Below are 17,840 nucleotides of genomic sequence, written 5' to 3'. Positions count from 1 at the left end.
TGTCACACACTTAGGTCCTGATTATTGCCTATGTGGTTAATCCAGAAGAACAGACCCAGCTGCTAATCTGATATCTAGCAATCACTTTTGTCCAGTAGCAGCTGCTACTGACCAGGGGTGGTAGGCGGGTTGCATTGAGGGAATGAGGGAGGGGGGAATAATAAACAAACACCGGCTGCCGCCTCTTCTTTCTCCGTCCTCCTGGCAGGAAGCACACAGCCTCCCAGAATCCCCTGACGAATAACAACGCTGCCTTAGCAGCATTGTGATTGGTCTGAGCGCCGTGGTTCGGCACTTAGACAGGGGCAGGCAGGCTGCGCACGTTCTCCACCCAGGCTGTAATGCATCCTGCATGGAGAATATACAGGTTGCGCTTGCCACTTTGGCTGCCCGAGACATCCGGCCAAAGAGTGCCGCGCACTTTAGGTGCTGCCAACACTCCTCCCCTTTGATGCGGGGAGCCCAGCCACACCTGCCTGGTTTCAGCTGCAAGCTGATTACAAAACACAAAATGATAATAACAAAGTTATTATTTTATTTTTTGTATTCAGCTTGCAGCTAAAGCAGTAGGGCGATGCTCCTCCGCCTTAGCGGACGAGCCGCCACTTCTTCTGACCCATTTAGAACACAGCCTGGAAAGTATGTGGAAAACCAGCAGACACATTGTTTGCAACGGTCATTGTTGCTTGCGGTGCCCTCAGCGATACTACCAGAAGTTTAATAATAATATCACACTTCATGTCGTACTACTGTTTCACCATCTGGTAATATTTAGTCTTTTATATATAGTGCAAACTTGCAAAACTATCCTCTAGCCTGGTTACTGGACGTTGTTCCGCTCCACACCACTGTCATCCTCTCAAAAGCGTTTGCAGATTACTCGTGTCAAAAGGAGCGGTAAATTTGTTTTTAAGGTGGAACGAGGAAGGAACAGGTCAGAATTGGAAGGGATGTAGGGCAAGGGGTTTACTCAAATTGAACATTTCCCCATATAGAAGCAAAGAATGCCACTTGCTATGCTTCTGTTTGCATAAATGTCTAGGACAGTTGTGGCTGGCTGCCGGCTTTCCTGTTCTCTACTAGTTAAAGGCAAGTAGTGATCTAATATTTAGGACTAATGCTAGATGAATATTAATAATCACCATAGTTTTAATTAACATGAAATCTTGCTCTTGTTCCTCGCCCCAGGCTCACCGCGGAGCTGCTGCGCCTCCTCTGTGCGGAGCACCAGGTGAAGCAGCAGGTGAAGGTGTATGAAGGCGTGCCCGTCCTGCTCAGCTTGCTGCATTCGGACCATCTCAAGCTGCTCTGGAGCGTGGTGTGGATTCTGGTGCTGATCTGTGAAGACCCCGAGATCAGCGTGGAGATCCGGATCTGGGGAGGCATCAAACAGCTTCTTCATTTATTAGAGGGGTGAGTGGTTGGACGTTGGACCTGAATCCCAGTATTTGGTACGAAGCGGTGTATAGCAGGAAGACTAGAGCCGCAAAAGATTTGTAGGATGTCCACATGAGATACATTTACATACAATTAATATTCGTGAACTATATGCATGGTTGGGAGTTATCCAGCATGACTTGAAATCTCATGGATTAAAACTGGATACCCCTGGAAAATAAGAGAAAACACAATCATTTCAGATTTTATGTGGAGAAAAGTATATTTTATATTTTTAGCAATGCTAAAATATTTGATATTGTTACATTGATCACAAGTTGGTAGATCCTGCAGGGCATGCTGTTTAAATAACAGGGCTCTACATACAAGTCGAAAACACATATCCTCTCAGTAAACCAGCATATCAACCATTTAGAACATTTAAAATTAAATGATGCACACACACCAGTTACTAACAGGCATCAAAGTCATATAATCGGCTAATGATGCCGCCTAACGTAACACCAACCAGCCTAAGCCAAGCTACAAAGAACCGTACACTCCAGTAGAACCAAAAATAAAAATGGCAAAGTATTTTGGTTTAAACATCCATACACGCAACACATTGCACGGATCCAAGATGACAAGTAGCTGGCCAACATCTAATCTGATATAACCATTAAGCAATATGTTAGTTCCTTCTGCCCTTGCTGGCTACTATGTACCATGGTTCATTAACAGACAATACCAAACAAGACCAAACACAATGTCCACTGACCATCTTGACTCTGAGCAACAATAACCACATAACAATTATGGGTTCCAAGACTGCAAAAGTGCAATGTGACCGGAATTGTGCAAATGTGTTATACAATTGCTAGTGATATGAAATATGAATAGCATTCTAGAAAGTCTCCTTTAACAGCCCAGTAAATATGCTTATGGGGTTTTAAGGGGTGTTACTATAGTCATTCTTTCTTTGAGGCAAGGGAACTAGTTAAGTTTTTTTTAAAGAGATATTTTAAAGAATAAATATTTTCTGGTTTTAGAGACCACCTGTGAGATCATTGTGGCTAGAGTGCTGAAAGGTTTGTTTTGTATTTCTGACTATATTCTGTGATGTATTTTTCTATTTAGTGATTTCTGCTGGGATGCTACTTCAAGGTTCAGGGAATGCACACCCTACGCTTATGTTGAGGAGGTTGGGCACATGCAAGCGCCATTGTCTCTAAACAGCTATTTCATACAGTGTTGAGGCCGAGCTCAACTGGAAACACATCTTCCAAGGGAGGTCAACATAAGTCTGCGTTTCGCAAAGAATCACTAACATCGCAGAGGACTTCGGTGCTCTTCCCTCTTTCTGATCATTACTCCTATTCATTTAGAGGACATAGCCGATTGATTCCAGAATTCACACCTCGTTCGACCCCATCCTACTCTTTGACACTTGTATGTAATATGTACCGTGCAAGTCCATGTGATAAAAGCAGCAAGACATTAATTGTCATTCTTTGTGGATGTAATGTGGCTTCTTGCCCTTCACTTTACCTCGCCATGCCACGGTTTCTCTTGTCCATGTTTTCATGCTGTCTACCTGTTAGCATAATCATGGCACAGTGCATTTCCTCCTATGGGAGAAACAATTTCCTTGCAATCACAGGCCTGATTACCTACCTTCATGATCCGTTAATCAATACATTTTCGGTCTGCGGATGGTCTCCTGGCAACAATTTTAAGTCTGGAGCTTAGGGGAGGGCTCACACGCATTCAAGGTTCTCAAGTCTGACAGTGGGGCGTACCAAGGAAAATGTGTGCCGCCGCCCTCATATGGTGTCTGAAGGTCCAGGAAGGATGAAAACAAAGTTTGAAAACCAGTCAGGTACCCCTGACCTACAAAAACCGTAGTAGGTTTTTGTTTTCATTCTAGAACAAAATAGATTGATGAATACCTTAAACTGACATACTCTAATTCTTGGGTAGTCGTTCCATACTTCCCTGGCCAGTCAGACTACCAAAGAAATGTTTTAACACTGTCTTACATGTGGGGCAGAATATTTCTCAGGGAGACCTCTGAGGGCAAAAGGGAATTGTACTAAAAAGATGTGAAAGACTCAGATAGCCTGCGTTGTTTGTGTCCATTACCAAGATGCTTCGATAAGAACCATGACAGATTCCCATGATGAAGGGAGTCACTAACTTCAAGGCAGGGGGGCAGAGCTAGCCACGCCTGAAGATGGCCACTCTGTAAGCGAGCTCCTTCGGTCGCTTCTCGATCCTTCAGCTTTCCTGCGTGCATAACCTACAAAATGAACTAAAACCTACAAATACCTGCATCGGAAGACAGCGGAGTCCCGTGGATCCTATTTTCGCTTCCGAAATCATCCTCAAAGAGTGTAAAATCAGCTGTGGGCTGGGGTGCGGCCTGCGGCATGAGCACGTATGTGAACCCGCTGGTCTGTTGCGCAGACCCTGAGGGTGGTGTAGCGCGGCGGGGCCTGTGTCGCAGTTACTTGTAGCAAGCGCAGCAAAGGACACACGGACACCGTTTATCGCTCTGGGCCGGAAGACCCCGTGCGGTCCCGCCCACGTTTATTTATCCCCTCGGGACGAGCCCGCACCGAGGGGTGTATGGATGCATGTTGTATCGCAACATTGTTGGAGAGAGTCCGGGTGGCTCTTTACATCCCTCCTTTCTTTTAGTTCAGAGTCATCGAGTTCGTCCCACTATGGGGAAGTATATACAAAGTCCTTCAGTCTCTGACTTGGGACTGGGTTCGGTCGGAGGCCATACCTCTGGCTTCGGGTGCACGATTCTGGGGAACTGCCCAGCGGGGTACTCCGGGATGTCTCAGCGACAGGGTCCTGGCTGGTTGGCCTTCCGTGGTCATCACCGTCTTGATTGATCTGCGGACCGGACGCCGGGGTATGCGATCCTTTCACTGAGAGACACCGGGGAACCACGACCCGGAGGTGAGCCTTGGGGCCTGGGCTCCTCCCAATCCGTGCCCACTTCCGAGAATGACTTGAAAGTCGATACATTCCTTGTAATGGCCTGTTGGCCTCTTTTTGCCGTGACCATGGTCCCTCGAACCTCTAGCACAGTCCATACCTCAGGCTCATAGGGGGTTCGGAACTTCCACCCAGGGTGCCGATCCTTGATGACCACCTGCCTGATCTCCGACTCGTATCTGTGGATCTTGGTCCCTTCGGGACTCACTGGCCTTCCGATTCGTTGCTTCTCTTCTCGCTTGAACGGCCGCTCCGTCTCTCTCGGCACGTACCCACCCTGGATCTGCCGGGATACTGTCCTTTGGGGCTCTTTTGAACATGATGTGTGCCGGAGCACATTTGGTTGTGCTGTGTGGAGTTTGGCGATACGCACCGAGGAACTGATCCAGAGCTGCTTCCGGATCCTCTCCATTCTCCACGGCAATGCGCAGCGCTCGATTGAGTGTTCTCATTAGTCGTTCCACCTCCCCATTTGCTTGAGGCCATAGAGGGGTGATCTTCTGGTGTCAGACCGCTAGGTTTGCAAGGTATTCCTGAAATTCCCGCCCTTGGAAGGGGGGCCCATTGTCTGACTTAACCTCTTCGGGCAGCCCCATCGTTGCAAATACTCGGTTGAGAACCCTCTTGACATGAGGAAAAGCAGTTGACGCTACCACTTCAACGACAGGGAACTTCGAGAATGAATCGACCACGACCAGCATGTGCCGACCATCAGGAAAACTCCCAAAGTCCATGCTAAGATGTGTCCACGGCGTCTCACTTGCCTCTTCGGTGATTACTGGGGCTGGTGCAGGGTCCCCTCCGGTGATGGTGCAGTCGTGGCATTGTTGAACCATCTCCTCTACTTTGGAGTCCATCGCTGGGAACCAGACCTTGTCGCGCAGCCTGGCTTTAGTCTTGGCCATCCTCTGGTGACCTACGTGTGCCAGCGCAAGGATTCTTTTCTGTAGGCTTTCAGGGACCACGATGAGGCGTAAACTCAGAATAACTCCTTCTTCCCCCACACTGAGTTCGCTTCGGACATGCCACAGCTGTTGGCGAGCATGGCTGACTTCCTGTCGCAGGGCGCGGTCCCCATCCATGAAATGGGCCCATCCATTGCTGTCCAGTGCCCTGCGAACGCGAGAGAGTGTGGGGCATCCCGCGTGGCCTGACCGATTTCCTCCAATGTCATCGCCTTGGGGCACGCCCCTTGCGACACCATGCTGACGAAAGCTTCCGTGCTGCAGGTATCCTCGGAAGAGGTGGATGGCCGGGCTGACTCCGGGTGACGGGACAGATATTCGGCAGGGTTGTGGGCCCCAGGACGGTAGACTACCTTGAAATTGTATGCCTGTAGCTGCACTGCCCACCGTTCGATCCTCGGCGGCGCCAGCCTCGACAGCCCGGCAAACAGCGGGAGCAGCGGCTTGTGGTCCGTTATGACGGTGAAGTCCTGTCCGCACAGGTACAGATGGAACTGCTGGCATGCCCATTTGATGGCCAGCGCTTCTCTTTCGATCTGGGCATACCTTGTCTCGGTGTCGGTGAGAGCCTTACTGGCATATGCGACGGGTTTCCACACTTCGTGACCATGCACCTGCAGGAGGACAGCAGAGGCCCACCGGGCTGGCATCCATGACCAGTTCCGTTTTCCTCCGGGGGTGGAAATACGCCATGATCGTCTTTTCTAGGAGCCCCGCTTTGATATCTTGGAACGCCTTGTTGGCCGCGGGTGTCCACTCCCACTTGTGATCGTGGCGCGTGCGGGCGCGTAGCGGCTCTGACATGGCTGCGAGGTTGGGGATAAATCGTCCGCAGTAAGTGGCCATCCCAAGAAAACTCCTCACTTCGGTGGGACTTTGAGGCGTGTTTGCGGACCGGATGGCTTCAGCCTTCTTCGGGTCTACCAGGAGTCCTTCACGAGTGAACGTGTACCTAAAGAAGTCCACGCTGTCTTGATAGAAGGAGCACTTGGCTTTGTGTAGCGTCAGCCCACATTCTGCCAGCCTCGTGAGCGTGGCCCGGAGGTGGGAGTGATGTTCCTTGAGCATGTTGGAGAATACCAGTATGTCGTCGCTGAGGTTAATCACTCCTTGCAGCCCGGACAGGGTTTCGCGGATCGCGTTTTGGAAGACCTCCGCGGCTGAAGAGACTCTGAAACTGAGCCTTTTGTACCGCCTGAGGCCAATATGAGTCGAAAAGGTGGAGATGTATCGGCTCCCCAGGTCCAACTCCAGCTGGTGGTAGCCGGCATTTAGGTCCAACTTCGAGAACCATTTCACCCCGTTGAGGTCGGCCACAATGTCGTCCATCGTGGGGGTGATGTGCCGCTCCCTCTTCACCGCTGTATTGGGCAGCCGCATGTCCACACAGAGTCTGATGGCCCCTGGTTGTTTGGGCTTGGGTGCCACGACCAGCGGGGACACCCAGGGGGTGGGGCCGGATACTTTTTCAATGACATCAAGCTCTTTGAGCTTTCGCAGCTCCTTTTCCACTTGAGGGCGTAGGTTGAACGGCACTCTCTGATGCCTGAGGGCCACTGGTCGTACCGACTGATCTATATGCAACTTGAATTTCTTGCCCTTGAGTTTCCCCAGGCTGGTGAAGAGCGTTGGGAACTCCTTCAGTATGTTCTCTGCATGTGAGTCATGAACCTGGTTTGCAAAGAACACAAGGCCTAAGTCCTCCGCCGTGTGACAGCTGAGCAGGGTCCCTTTCTTACCTTCCGTGGCATGGAACTGTGTCTCCGTCGAGTAACCTCCGCTCGCGATGGTAGCGCTGATGACACCACAGAGGGGAAGAGGGTCCGTTCCTCCATACGTGTATATTCGCGCCTTGGATGGTGTCAAGGGGGGTCGCGGCGACAGGCGGTCATACTGATCAGAGTCCATCACATTGACAGACGCCCCTGTGTCAATGAGGGCGTGTACTTCCGTGCCTCCGACTGAGACTGAGCACATGGGCGGCGGCCGTCGCCTAGAGCCTGTCCGGTTGACGTAGGATACCACGAACACATCGTCGTCTTCGTCCTTGTATATCGGGGTCGTGCCTGGGGCTGGGGTTCCAGGCTTGACGGCGGGTCAGCCTGCGAGACCTGGCGAACTTGCTGTGGCCCGAACCTTGGTCTCGACGATGGCTGTCTGAATCGACTGCCACGGCACACCCTAGCATAGTGATTCATCCTTCCGCAGCGGGAGCACGTTTTCCCTTTCGCCCCGCAGACGGCCGTTGCCGGGTGATCTTCGCCGCAGTACCCACATGACCCTCCCGGTGCGGGTTTGGACACCTGGCGAGGTGTAGCGGGATGCGTTTGAATAGCTTCCACCTTTTCTTCCTTGAAGGGCGGGGTCTTGAACACCGATCCCGTGGCCACGGGGGTGTGTAGGGTTGCTTTCATCTCTTCTGCCCGGGCGTCCGACAACTCATGAGAGTGTGCAAGTACCAGGATCTCGTCCAGCGAGATCCCTGGCTATCGGAGGATCAACTTCCGTAGGAGCTTGGAACGACAGCCTAAGATGATCTGATCCCTTATTTCCTCTCTTTGGTCGGTGAAGGGGCACGTGCTGGCCAGCCGGCGCAGCCGCGCATAGAACATGTCAACCGATTCTGTGTCGGTCTGCCACGCCCTCCGAAACTTACATTTCTCGAAGTCGGGGTTGAGCTGTGGGTCGAAGTGTCTGTTTTGCGCAGCGACCGCTGCGTCATAGTTGTCATCGTTTCCTGTGTTGGGAAGCGTGTCGAACAGGTCATAAATCTCAGCCCCTCCATAATAGATGAGTAGGGATCGCTTTACTGTCCCATCTGTTTCACGAGTCCCTTTGAAATAATGATTTAATCTCCCTACCCATGCTTTCCACCTTGGCGCGGCAGTGGCGGGATCCGAGGTCTCACTGAAAGGTGGCAGCGGTGCGACCGCGGTGTGGGTGACCACAGGTGGTGTTGGGTTGTTGCCCGCGCCTGGATTGTGCCCACCAGCTTGCGGTGTGCTTGCGCCTGCGGCGGATACGGTGCTCATTGTGTGGCTTCTCTGTGTATTTATCCGGGTTTTGCCAATGTTTGTTTGTCCAGGCTAACTTCTTCCCCCACTTGGTGTCTTCCACAGGGTCACCCTTCCTCTTTTCCCTTTTAATTAACTTTCTGGAATTATTTTTATGTCAAAAGTCCTGCTTCTCCCTTTCACTTTCACTTTCAGGCAGGCAGGCAGAAGGACAGCCCTGCTGAGACCCCCTCCAGGAGATTTGCCGAGTCAGACAGGAGCCAGCGTAAGGCAGAGCAACCACGTGGACCCCAGAGCAGGGGGAACCGCCAGCGCGGCAGGGCCTGTGTCGCAGTTACTGGTAGCAAGCGCAGTAAAGGACACACGGACACCGTTTATCGCTCTGGGCCGGAAGAACCCGTGCGGTCCCGCCCATGTTTATTTATCCCCTCGGGACGAGCCCGCCCCGAGGGGTGTATGGATGCATGTTGTATCGCAACATTGTTGGAGAGAGTCCGGGTGGCTCTCTACGAGTGGAAGCGAAGAAGCGTTTGGAGTGTGGGCATCGCACTGTGTGCACCCCGTGAACACAAGACCACCGCCGGGGTCACTGGTCTGCCCGGCGCTGCCCTCTGCGGGTCAGGGGTCTGTGGCGGTGCGGAGCCGGAGACCGCGGAAACAACATCACTGCCGAAGGTCAGAGTGACCCGGAGCGCGCCGTGGGACACTACGAGAGGCCATAGGGATGCAGCAGTGGCGGTCTGCATAAGTGGAAGGCGCCCCAAAACACAGAGTTGTAGCAGATAACTGCTGGCTGCAAGTGGGCTGAAAAAGAACTAACTTGCAGTGAGAGAGGCGCAAGACGAGATAACCGCACCTGTACTGCCTGCATAGGCTGTTTATTTCATTTACTGGCGATTGACACTTGAGTCACGCTATCCTGGCTGATGAGGGCTGAAAGCCCGAAACCGGTCCTAGGATGCTTGTTTCCAGTCCAGGGAGGACCGGGCCTGGCAGTTCATGCTGGACTGTTCCCATTGGGCGCAGGGTCAAGACTGATTTGCATATGGCTGGGTCCATAATGGAAGGGCATGGTGAGCTAAAAAACGATGGATTTTGGCCCAGATCTCTGTACTGGGGTGACTGTATGACATTGTTCTGCATTCTGTCTATCAATTGTTCTTTTTGCATTTGTCACCCCGAGTGGGACGGGTCTTGTGCTCTCCATGCCACTGGAGTCATGCTATCCTGGCTGATGAGGGCTGAAAGCCCGAAACCGGTCCTAGGATGGCCCTAGGATGGTGAGCAAAAAAACAATGGCTTTATGCCCAGATCTCTGTACTGGGGTGAATGTATGACATTGTTCTGCATTCTGTCCATCAATTGTTCTTTTTGCATTTGTCACCCTGAGTGGGATGGGTATGCCCAGACATGGGTCCCGTGCTCTCCATTCCACTGGAGTCATGCTATCCTGGCTGATGAGGGCTGAAAGCCCCAAACCGGTCCTAGGATGCTTGTTTCCAGTCCAGGGAGGACCTGGCCTGGCAGTTCAGGCTGGACTGTTCCCATTGGGCGCAGGGTCAAGACTGATTTGCATATGGCTGGGTCCAAACTGGAATGCATGGTGAGCAAAAAAACGATGGATTTAGGCCCAGATCTCTGTACTGGGGTGAATGTATGACATCTGCATTCTGTCCGTCAATTGTTCTTTTTGCACGATGCGCTGTGTCAGCACCGCCCTGAGTTGCCGAAACCCCAGCTGAAGTGACATACACATCTTACGCCTGTGCTGTTCGTCGAGGCTGGTGGCTTTCCGCCTGTGAACCCTTGGGACGACCGCCCACGCTTCTCGAGTGTGGGGGTGCGTGGACCGGGCCGTGACAGTACGTATTACCAGGCATTGCTGCCCACACCCAATAAGCCCAATAACTACAAATGTAGAGTATTTTCCTCCACGAGGTGAGAATTGAGCGTAAATACCATTCAATCACGATGCTGTGAAAATGACTATACCAGACAGGAACCAATCCAAACTACATTTTGAGCAGTCAAAGAAGGCAGTTGAAAACAGCACGGACGATCAGCCTACCACCCAAGCAACTATGACAGAAGCGGGTTCCGACACTACCGCAGACTTCCAATCTATGTTTGCGATGATCCAATCCACACTGTCAAACATTGACAGGAAAATAGACTCCTTAACCTATCGAGTAGACCGAATGTCTGAACGCCTGGATAGACACATGGAAAGGATATGGCAGAGCGACGTATCTCAGATACAGAAGATGTGCAACACCAAATGAAGACTAAACAAGAGAAAATAGACAAATCTTTAACAGTACTAATGGCGAAGTCAGAAGATTTGGAAGCGAGGTCTCGCCGTAATAACCTGCGCTTCATGGGGGTAGCAGTGTCGACGAACACAGGTAACATAGAACGCTACATTGAGAACCTACTGATCACACTGCTTGGCAAATAAACTTTCTCAGACGTTTTCATTATCGAGAGGGTGCATAGATCTTTTGCACCACCGCCTCCACCAGGGGCACAACTGCGCCCGATCATTGCGAAGCTTTTGAACTATAGAGACCGGGATGTGGCTCTCCGCAAGGCCCGGGAACTGGGCTGTCTGAAACACGAAGGGATGGCCATCTCCATTTACCTGGATTGCACACCACAAGTCCAGGAGGCGCGAAAGAAGTTTTTGGCAGTAAAAAAGAAACTATGAGACCACACATTCCTTACGCGATGATCTACCCGGCCCGCTTGAGAATAACGGATGGCGGCAAAAGTACTGTCTACAATGAGCCCAAAGAGGTGCTCAAATATCTGCAACTAAAAAGCTCACAATCTACGTGCAGAAAATCACCCAGAGGCGAACAAGAAGAGCAAGGGGGCGCCTCTGATATTGAATGAAGGTCTGCCTCCCCTGGATTGCTCATGTTGCCGAGATAGTGCTCACTGGTTCTTCCAGGCAATGCTCTTTATGGACACAGAAAAGTGCAAGACAAGAACTTATGGTTTACTGTCTTACTTGTAGATAAGAGGGCATAATGTAATCTTGCGCAGTGCAGGAGTATAAACAGAACTGTGGCTTGTATCCTAGATTCCAAGTCGATGGCCCTTTGAAATTAGCAGGTTATGCTGATTGTATTACCCTTTTGTTTTCCCTTATAAGATTGAGTAGGCGGCCCCCCATGTGACTTTGTCACTGGGGTTCCCGGCTGGCAGCTCCCGCCAACCTGTGTGCACCACAACATATTACTTTTTAGGTCTCGCCTACGCTGCGAGCATGTGCTGCATAGGAGACCTTTAGCCATCATTCAGCTCTTTTTCGAAGCACATACTTGTGGCGGCATACACCTTGTGGGAGCGTGCAGGGGCGTGCCACAAGCACGAGTATGTGCTTCGAAAAACAGCAGACTGCCCTCCCCAGCGCGCACGCGCACCACTCGCGGGTTCTCCTCCTGCTCCCCCTCTCACAATTAACTTTCGCGGCCACGGGGCCGCGCTTGTATTTCAGTGCTTGTTCTTTATTTCTAGCCCAATGTTTGTTCTGCGAGGTACGCTAGATGGCAGATTCACGGGCATCATGATTTGAGGCTTTCTGTTGTTTCCGAGAGAAACTTTAGATTTTAAAAACCAGTCTTACCGCTTTCATATCAACGTTCTTGAATCCGCGTTTCATAAACTCCTCAGGACACTTAAGCAGAGGACAGCGTGAAATACCTTGGCTGATTAAGAGTTTACCTTTGATCCTTAAAAAAAGGGGGACACATGCAGAAGTATTTACAAAACATACAGCGCAAACCAGTCATTATTCAAATGCTATCAGATGTCTGGGCGTAACACATCATTTTGCGTTTGCCCCCGTGGAACCTGTTATTTTCTCTCTTAGTTCTGTTCTTGCATGTTTCTTGGCGTTAAAGGACTCTCCGTCTGCCTGCTGTGTTGCGTGCGTCTTTCTGCTGACTGTGGTACCCGTCCTGCCTATGTGAAGGATGCTTGCACTGCTGCTGGGTTCCCTGTACTTGTTCGGTTTGTGAGAGATGCTTGCGCTGACTCCTCACATTGTTCTTAAAATAACATCATAATGATGACTCGCTTTACCGCCTGTACGTCTGCTGTGTCCATGTGTTGGGAAAAACACGGCATACTATTACATAGTTTAATTGGGGGTAGATGGGGGGTAGCTTGTCCTACTACAGGTAATGCTGGCGTCGTGTGAAGAAAGCTTGCACTGATGCTGGCCAGACCATGCTTGCTGTGTTGAAGGAAGCTAGCATGGTTTGTACCTGTGTACCAGTTCTCTGTGTGAAACACAACCATTGTTCTCTAAATCATTTCTGCCCTCTGTGAAGAAACCTTGTACTGCAGTTTCATGTTATATGTATGCTGCAAAGCGAGAGGGAAGCTTGCATGACTGTTGACTGAGCTGTGCGGCAGTCCACGTGTTAGGGTAGAATGAAAGCACCGGCTGTTATCGTTATGTGGAGACCTTGCCCTGTCGCTCTCTGCTCAGTGTGGCTCTAAGGAAAGCTGCACTGCTGCCCATGTTATGCCTGTTATGTATGAGGGAAAGACGCATGTCTGCCAGTACACATACTTTACCTGTTCGGTGTGGCAGAGAGGCTTGTTAAAACCTTTGCACTATATACAAACACCGAAACGGTTGACATTGGCAGTGCTTGCTTGAAGTGAATCAAGCGACTTTGCTTTTGTGTGCAACTTAAAATGTGAACAAGCATTGGCATAGCCAATAGGTCTCGCCTTTGGGACCTTATAAGTGTTTAGCCATGCAGCAGTTGATGTTGTTGCACCAAGGATATTGTGCTGCATAACTAAATACTTATAAGGTCCCAAAAGCGAGACCTATTGGCTATGCCATTGCTTGTTCTTTATGGGATTGTTTGGGGGCATTGGTATCAGTTTTTGGGGATTGTCTTCGCCGTAATTGGGATGGTGAAGTGGGTGGGGGATGGGAGGGGTGAAAAGTTCAGAAATACGGTCAGCGCAGAGAGGGCAGATGCCACATACAATGCAAAATACGCATCCACCAGACACCGCCTTGATAATGCAATCACCTTAGCGGGGAATGGATAACAGACCCCAACCCACAAGAAAGTTGACATTTAGGACATGGAATATACGTGGCCTAAAAAATCCACAGAAAATTAGGAAAGCCTTCGCACACTTAGATCGTCACAAAGTTGAGGTAGCTTGTCTCCAAGAGACTCACCTCGCTAATGTAACAGAGAGTAGAATTGGAGCCCGATGGGCCACATATAGAATAGCGTCCTCATATTCTACATATGCCAGAGGTGTACTGCTTCTTGTTAAACAAGGCACATCGTTCACGTTGCTCCACTCGATTAACGATGACCAGGGTAGATACGTCATCACCCAGGGTAATTTTGGTGGCACACTCTTAACTATGGTTACTGCATATGGTCCGAACATGGATGACCCCTCCTTCTTTGTACAAATATGGGCTAAACTGTGCACACTACCACCGTCAGCAAAACATTGGGGTGGAGACTTTAATACTTGCATTGACCCCCTTATGGATAGGTCCACGTGCAACGATAGGTATGGGAGACAGTCTGCAAGTGCAAAGGCACTCAAAGAAGGTAAGAACGAATATGCCATATATGGCGACTACGTCACCCAAGCCACAGAGAGGGCACTTGCATTTCTACCACTCATAATACGTGGTCCAGAAATGATTTCTGGATAGCCACTGCTGATGTCTGCACATGGACTACTAAAATAGCACATATGTCCAAAACCCTCTCAGATCATGCACCAGTCCACCTCGAACTTGCCATCCCCACGCACACCCTGCCACAGCTCACATAGCGCCTGCAGCCAAGCGCGATGCTAGATCAGGTGTTTCAAGTTGAATTACGACAGGCCATCAGTGAATACTTTGAGAAGAATGTGGGTTCGGTAGACAGTGCCAGGGTGCTATGGGAAACATTCAAAGTGATGATCCGTGGGTTCTGTATCAGTAAACACGCTGGTATACTGAAAGATATTCAACGACAACTGTCCGTGGTTGAAGCGGACATTAAACAATTAGAGATTGAATACACGAACACTCCAGACCCTAAAATTCTGGCAGACATCAGGAAAAAGATCGACATATACCATGAGTTTGCGGAGAGTGAAACCAAATACATTTCACATAGGCACACGGCATGTAATTATGGGGATGGTGGTAGACCAGGGCGAGCGCTTTCCAGCAAAATACGCCCCATGCACACAACGCCCCATATTACCCAAATAGTAGACGCACAACCTGTATCCAAATATGATACCCCATCTATTATAGGCTGTTTCACAGACTATTATGCACGTTTATACACTGCAGGGATGAACACATCCACCACCGAGATAAGCTAATATTTGGATGATGTTGCCCTGGCATGTTTGTCTGATGAACACCGCGAATACTTTAACCACCACATAGCAGAAGATGAAATAACGGAAGCTATAAATTCCCTTCCGAATAATAAAGCCCCGGATATGGATGGACTGCCCGGGGAATTTTATAAGGAATATAAAGACTTGTTAATCCCACACCTTGCTGCAATGTATGAGGAAGGGTATGAGGATGGCCTGCTGCCATCTTCACTACAGGAAAAGACACACAATTGATGGACGGAATGCAGAACAAATCAAAACACTCACCCCCAGTCAAGAGATCTGGGTTAAATCCATCATTCTTTTGCTCACCATGCCACCCCAGTTTAGACCTGGCTATATGCAAATCAGTCTTGACCCTGTGCCTCATGGGAACAGTCCAGCCTGAACTGCCAAGCCAGGTTCTCCCTGGACCAGAAACTAGCATCCTAGGACCGGTTTCGGGCTTCAGCCAGGGTAGCTCCAATAGTCCGTTGTGAATCTTTTGGGAGATATTGTGTCATTGTTCATTTTCAGTTACTGACGTATATAATTGTCTGTTACATACAATCAGAGCTGTGTGCTGAGCCAGAACCAGTGAAATACTTAGGCGTCTGGATACACAGCGATCCAGAGCTAGTGTTATGTGAGAACTATGGTAGAGCTATATCAAAGTTAGAAGACCAAATAGACAGATGGATCAAGATACCGCTATCGCTTGCTGATAGAATCGCATTACAGAAAATGGTGGTACTGTCCAGATTTATTTATTTATTTATTAATATACCTATCTGGATTACAAAAGCACTGTTCGCCAAACTGCGCACTGCCATGCTTAGGTTGACGTGGGCAGGTAAACAAGCGAGGGTAGGGTGGCAGGAATTGACCAGACCCTACATTCAGGGGGGCTTTGGGGCACCTGACCTGCAATTATACCATTACTGCGCACAGGCGCAACACGCCCACTATTGGCTACATCCACACAGACACATACCGCATATAGCGGTAGAGTACGAGAGTGCACAACCCACCCCTTTGATTACTTCTATATCAACACCGAGAGAGAATGCTCCGAGCGCTGATATACACCCAGCTGTCTGCACCTCGAGAGTGTGGCATACGCTAGCACGCACATAACCTCCCAACATATGCGCGGGCACTGCCTCTGCATCATCACCCACAGATTACGGTGACAGAAGAAAGGAACATGATGAATCTGCTGAATGAGATGGGCCTCCATACTATGGGGGATATATTCCCAAATGGGCAGTTTTTATCACAAAATGACTCATCCCTTAGTGTACATCACACCCCCTTAAAAATCTTTACGTATTTGCCACTGCGGCTAGCGGTGAAAGATTTATATCCAGCATTCCCAGAAGAACCGCTGACACATAATGCGCTGCAGGTCCTATTGACATAATCAACGCTTCGGCGCTTAGTTACACGTCTGTACACTGCAGCTCAACGTGAACAGTTCCGAGCGCTAGATAGACCTCTGGTGAGATGGGAGACAGCAATTGGCGATACCATCGCCAAGGAGGACTGGGAATATAGCTGTATGCAGATGCAAATGCTTACACCTAACTGCAATCTGCGAATTATACACTTTAAGTTTCTACATCAGGTATATTATATACCTGTGCAGTTGCGTAATATGGCTTAAGGATAGATGATAGGTGCCACAGGTGCGGTGCATCCTATGCATATTTTTTACACATTGCATGGTCGTGTCCCAAGCTCCAATCATATTGGTTAGACGTGAGTAACATTCTCACTATTATGCTGTCTGAGCAGGTCTCCAATGCACTCCTGGTGTGTCTCCTGGGCATTTATAGGATCAAACTAGCTCGTAGACGTACATTTTTGGCGTTGGCGTTACAGCTGGCTAAGCGGCGCATAGCAATGCGATGGGGGAGTAAACGCGAACCAAAATGTAAAGACTGGCTAATAGATATGACATACTGCAAGGAGAGGCTAGAAACGTATGCGGAGGAACTACCACAGGCCTCACGGCCAAGGGATTTCTGGGACCCGCTGGTACAATACCTCAGCCCCACGCAAACAGAGGACTGATCATACACATTGGTGCGAAAGCACAAATCATACTACCTAGGCTTTTATATTTCAATATGCTACAGTGGATAGGGCCTGTACAAGCTACGTGTAGCAAATGTCAATAATGTGTTTTAACTTTATTCCGCATGCATCAAGGCAAACCATTGTAATGTGGCTGTGTATAATAACTGTTAACAGATGTAATGATATTTTTGAACCTGATAATTTGATATTTTGCTGCGTATGGAAGGTCGCAAATATATATGTACATAAAGTGGAACTCTGTATTCTTTAACTGACCAGACTAAATAAAAAATAAAAAAAACTAACTTCAAGGCAGCCTGTGTCTCAAAACACCATCAGAATATGGGTCAGTTTATCCTAAAAAACTGTAGCTAGGGAACCATGGTAGGATTACAGGTGAGCTACAACATGTTACGCAGACAGCAGAGTATGGAGAAGACATCTCAGCTGAAAGGAATAGCAGTCAATGATGTGAGGCAGTCATTCTGACCCACACTGTTAGCCACAGCTCTTAGCCACTGGGCTCGTGTCACGGTGTTTGGACAAAATATTGAGTCCAAAATATCATGTGAACAAAATATTGTGTCAAGGATATCAAGGACAAGAATATTGTGATGGTAAGAGTCTACGAATATGCAAGGTTTTAGTATACATAACTCTATATATATAACAAATCAATACCTTTTCAGGCATAGAGTGACGCATAAATTATGCACAAAAAAAAGCAGAGAACTCTGGGTAGTTCTCAAGTTTAGGTGGAAAGCAGCTCCTGTTAGAGCACTCTCAGCACCAGCGACACTCTAGATCTGCTCACCTCAAATGTCTGCTTTTCTATCAAAGTCTTTAAGCATAGGACTAGCACAGAGCCATCCACGCCGAGATAGAAAGGGACAAAGTCTTTTGCCATTTCTACAGCAAAGTCTTTAAGCATATGACTAGCACAGTGCTGTCCATGCCATAGCAGCATCAAGAGGAAGTGACATCCACAACAAAGCAAAAATGAAGCAGA

General features: G+C 49.2%; 1 protein-coding gene across 2 annotated transcripts in view; it reads left to right on the top strand.

Annotated features, from left to right (window-relative positions):
* Positions 1-17,840, top strand: part of NEK10 (NIMA related kinase 10) — a 1,348,206-nt gene that overhangs the window by 536,026 nt on the left and 794,340 nt on the right. For both annotated transcript variants that reach the window (XM_085630543.1, XM_085630544.1), the window contains exon 12: positions 1,189-1,413. In XM_085630543.1, coding sequence (XP_085486669.1) covers positions 1,189-1,413 — 225 coding nt within the window. The remainder of the gene's footprint in view (positions 1-1,188; positions 1,414-17,840) is intronic.

Source organism: Triturus cristatus, chromosome 10 (assembly GCF_964204655.1).
Source record: "Triturus cristatus chromosome 10, aTriCri1.1, whole genome shotgun sequence".
Lineage (NCBI taxonomy): Eukaryota > Metazoa > Chordata > Amphibia > Caudata > Salamandridae > Triturus > Triturus cristatus.
The sequence above is the reverse complement of the archived record's forward strand: the minus strand, read 5'-3'. Positions and strand labels throughout refer to the sequence as shown.